General features: G+C 31.8%; 1 protein-coding gene across 1 annotated transcript; it reads right to left on the bottom strand.

Moving 5' to 3' along the window:
- Window positions 1-3,414: 3,414 nt before the first annotated feature.
- On the bottom strand, window positions 3,415-4,216 carry LOC126733343 (cell wall / vacuolar inhibitor of fructosidase 2). The gene has a single exon (XM_050436590.1). The coding sequence runs from the start codon at window positions 4,088-4,090 to the stop codon at window positions 3,539-3,541; it is 552 nt and encodes a 183-aa protein (XP_050292547.1). The 5' UTR covers window positions 4,091-4,216; the 3' UTR covers window positions 3,415-3,538.
- Window positions 4,217-4,611: the final 395 nt, after the last annotated feature.

A 4,611-nucleotide genomic window follows, 5' to 3' on the forward strand; every position in this document is an offset into this window, starting at 1 on the left:
ATATATAACAAAATGTATTTGTAATTTTTTTTTTCAATGAATATAGTTATGGTTGTAATTTTTCATTTGTCAAATAAATGATAAAATCATATTATATACTAAATAATAAAAGTTGGGTCTTCTAAACTAGAAGCTGTGGTTATTTTCTCTTTACGGCAAGTGTCTACTCTCTCATTAATTATTAAATTTTATTTAAATTAAACTCCATTACCAAAATATCAGGTTACTTATCAATTTTTACGATGGTTTACCCTAGTTAAAACTTTTATCACTAAATTTTCAAATAATTTAAAATTTTACTTCAAATAAAGTTCTTCTAGCAAACGATTAGGGTAATTTAAAATAATACTTTTTGGGACTCGAGTTTGTCAAACTCAAATTCTAAGTGAAACTTGAGTTTATCAAATTCGAGTTCTAAGTATTATATTTGATCAAATTGCCATAATTCTTGGAAACTTGAGTTTGGTAAACTCGAGTTTTACTTGGAACTCGAGTCTGACAAACTCAAGTTTCAAAAAAGTGTTACATAACTAAATAAGTTTTGCTATGTGCTTTTCTTCTAAATTTTTCCTAAAATTGTTCCATTTGGCAAAAAAGGCAATTAAACTGATGAAATTGATAGCCCAGTAACAATGATATTATTTGTAGCGATTCATGTCAGTTATTTAAACAACTAGTGAAGCCATGACTTTAGTTAGGGGAGGGGGAATTAAAAGATTTAGAAAAAAAAATTAATAGAAAAGTATAATCAACATTAACAAAAATAAATAAAGAATTATATAACAATTATTTGTCATACAAAATGTAATATTAAAGTAAAATAGAATTCATATATCACACACTAGATTAATTTACTTAGTTGCCCTTGATGATTTTTCATATTATTAAAATAAAAAATAAAAATAATCAATTCAAGAGATTAAAATAGTACATAAAGTTTAAACATGTAATTTGCTTGCTCAAAATAAATTGATAAAAAAAATTAATATAAAAATATTAAAAATATAGCAATATTCTTGGAAAGTTATTTTGCATAACTGTCTGAAGTGATTTTAAAAATTATGCAGCCCTCTTTTTTTATTTATTTTTTTTATTTTAATATTTAAGTTTGTAGCAAAAACCAATGGTTTGAATATGATGCTAACACATAATATTTCTTTTCTTTTTTCTTCTTTCTTCACATAATATTTAGAGCGCATTTTGCAAGCCAACAGGGGTGTCCTCTACCCACACTTCACATTCAAAGCTTTGGATGCCAACTTAAAAGCTCCCGTCAGATGGCTTTAAAACCGAGTGTGTTTCCTAACTTTGTAGCAACATTAAGATCTTATAAACTTTGTGAACTTTTGCACTCTTGCTTCTTATGGTGTTCTAAAGGTTTAAAAGGATGAGAAAGAGTAGTGATATATATGAGTTTGATATCAATGAAGAACAATAATATGTTCATGTAGTGGAAGTATATCAACTATGCTCCATCCCATATGTCACTCTCCAATGTCTCCATCGACCAAGTCCTAAGGGGTTTTAAATAATGTGTAGTGTAAAACTCGAGGCATAAAGGCTAGGACTTTTTTTTTAATGGGCTTCACAATACCAGCAAACAACCACCAACAATACAGAGAATTATTTACTTATTTATTTTTGTGCTTTATTGGAATTTCTTTAATAATAAAGAGATTAAGATTATGCTTAAAATGATATGGATACGCAAGTCTAAAAATTTCAATTGGTTGAATGATCAGTGGAAGGTGATTGACAATGCTAAGGCGTAGAATTTTCACTTTTGTCTTTAGAGAGGCGGAAGAGGAGAGAAGACAAAAACTGAAATTGATATATGAAGCCTACTGAACTAAAAAGGTCATGAGAAATCATATATAATATGATTTAAGGACAAAGTCTCTCCAAATTAGTTTTAGAGAGAAAACATTCAATCTCTCACTAAAAAAAATTATCATGATTGTATATTTTGAAAATCTAATGGTTGGATTGTCAAATTAATAATATGTGTTCTATTTTTCATTAAAAAAAAAAAAAAAAAAAGGTGTTATATATTAGGGAGTGCCACACTGCCACCTAGTAGTTTGGAGGAAAGCTTAGACAAAATTATTAAACCTTCTTAAAATTCGGGGACAGCAGGGAGTCCCTGCATGCCTTGCCCCAAAACGCTAATGATTTCATGTGGAAGGAAGGGATCTTTATGCGGAATCAGGCAATGTCTCTGTCTGAAGGTCAAATTCATAACCTATCCCATATAAATTCAGGCACCACTCCAATGCTACAAAACAAAAGCATTTTCATTTTTTATCGGGTGAGTTTGAGTTTGAGTTTGCTATTACAACATCGAATACGAATGCAACTGTGTTCAGATTGGTTTGGTTTTAGGAATTTTAAAGAATTGAATCACCTAAAGCCTGTACTCTGGTGCAAGTCTATTGTCTACTCTTCCAAGAAAAAAAAAAGCCTCAATAAATTTTGTTTGTAAAAGTAAGCAAGCAACTTGAATCTTTTACTTCATTTTTCTTGACCTTAATTTGTCTGGGATCTAAATCATATACAAAGGAAATCACTTTTGGCAGTCTTCTCACTAGTACACCTGTTATCTGGGTCGTCATTTAAAAAATAAAAAGGACAAAAACACTTTAAGTAGTGGGAGATTACTATAATGGTAATCCTTATCTACTTTATGATAGCACTAGATCCATCCCAAGTGGGAATTTTTCTACAGAGGTCTCCTCTCAATGAACTTTAGATTAATTTATAGGCTTTATTTCTAAAAGTCTAAACAGTTAGGCATCATGCACATGGTAGTGGTGGCTGAGTGGCTCCACAAATTTTTTTTAGTATGTTACTTAAGAAGCATAAATTATGCAATCTAATAAAAAGAGAAATTCATATGTTAACAACAAAAAAAAAAAAAAAAACACAAATACATAAATTTTATAATTTGTTCATAATTTTAGTAAAAGAATAAACAATAAACTATAAGTTCATTTGTAATATTAATAAAATTATTAATTATTGTTATTTAGTTATTTCATTATTTTTATTTATCAACTATTAGCAGTCTAACACACACCCTACTGTGCATCATCTACCCAGCTCAATTCACTGCCTAACATAATTTAATTTATTTATCTTTTATAATGTTTTGTTCGGTTACTTTTAATTTACTGCCTGTCCACTTCCCTAAACCAAATATCCAACCCCAGGTCCCCAGTTACCCCACGGCCCAATAATTGATGGCCCCATCCGCCCCCACTCAAGAGACAAGAGCCAATCAACAATATTACATACTCTTACACAGTTACACAAACATTAAAGAAATATAAAACATTTACGATACACAAAACTACAAACTCACAGACCGATAAAGTCAAAATGTCAAATACACTTTACCAAAAAAAGAAAAGAAAGTCAAATAAAGGCAATTAGACAATAGATTGTAAAGTGGAAACAATTGACAAATGCAAGGGGAAGAAAAAAAGTACATAACACAAAGATTACAAGGGAAAGAGTAAGCAGTATATGGTTAAGGCAATCACCACCCAAGAAGATCAATAATTCCCAAAACTACATAACATATATGCTTCAAACCATCCTCTCTACGTGCAAGCTCCAATGGATAAGCCAATCCCGGATACCTTTTGAAGGCATTGTGGCAAGCATTTGGATAATCTGCAGCTGCAGTTATGTGCATGTAAGCATAGTCATAGGACTCGGCAACCAAATTCTGAACAGAAGCTTGGAGTGCATCACCAGCATAGGTATATTTGTCAGCACACTCCTTGAGGACTTTCTCCATGTTTGTGTCATTAGTTGTGCCAAGCAACTGAGAGGACAAGTATGAGGAAGTGGCTGTGGCATTAGCCATTCCAATCCCAACCATGATGACTGCCAATCCCTTTGTGTCAGCATTAGGGCTGTTGGGATTAGATTTGAGACACGATAGACAAAGGTCATAGTATATGGTGCTATTGCAAGTCTTTTGGATAAGATTATCATCTGCAGTCACAAAAGTATATGGTTGGTAAAAAATGTAATGAGGAAATGCAAGGGAGAGAAGAAAGAGCAAGAAAATTGTAGAACCCATTTGGGAGAATGATGAACTTTGATTCAAGTTTCTTATGGAGAGAGGGAGTGAAAGAGAGATAGAATGAATTTGTTAAGATGGGAATTTCAAGGAAGCAGAGACTTTGTGATAATAGTCCCTTTCTTGTCCAATATCTCCTATTTATTTTAGATCTAGGTCTTTTGACTTATGTTGTCGGTCACTAATTTAATTGTGAAAATGAGTTGTTTTACATTATATTTACTTTATTGATTGGAAGCCAAGTTAGGCAAGTTGCATGTAATAGGCCTTGTTAGGCACTTAGCCAGCAGCCAAAACTAGTTCACGGGTCACAACTGGCAATGGTGTGGAGAACTGTAGATCCTCAATACAATGTCCTTTGAGTTCTGAAATGTATTGTTTTACTATGGGAAGGAAGCCATGATAGCTGGACAATGTGGTCAGCATACATAGTATCTTGACCCACCAATTATTAGATTCTGTCAACTTTCTAAACATCTAAAATCACTGTGCCAATTTTCTATTGATGTATGGACCGTTTT

This window comes from Quercus robur, chromosome 6, assembly GCF_932294415.1.
Source record: "Quercus robur chromosome 6, dhQueRobu3.1, whole genome shotgun sequence".
Taxonomy (NCBI): domain Eukaryota; kingdom Viridiplantae; phylum Streptophyta; class Magnoliopsida; order Fagales; family Fagaceae; genus Quercus; species Quercus robur.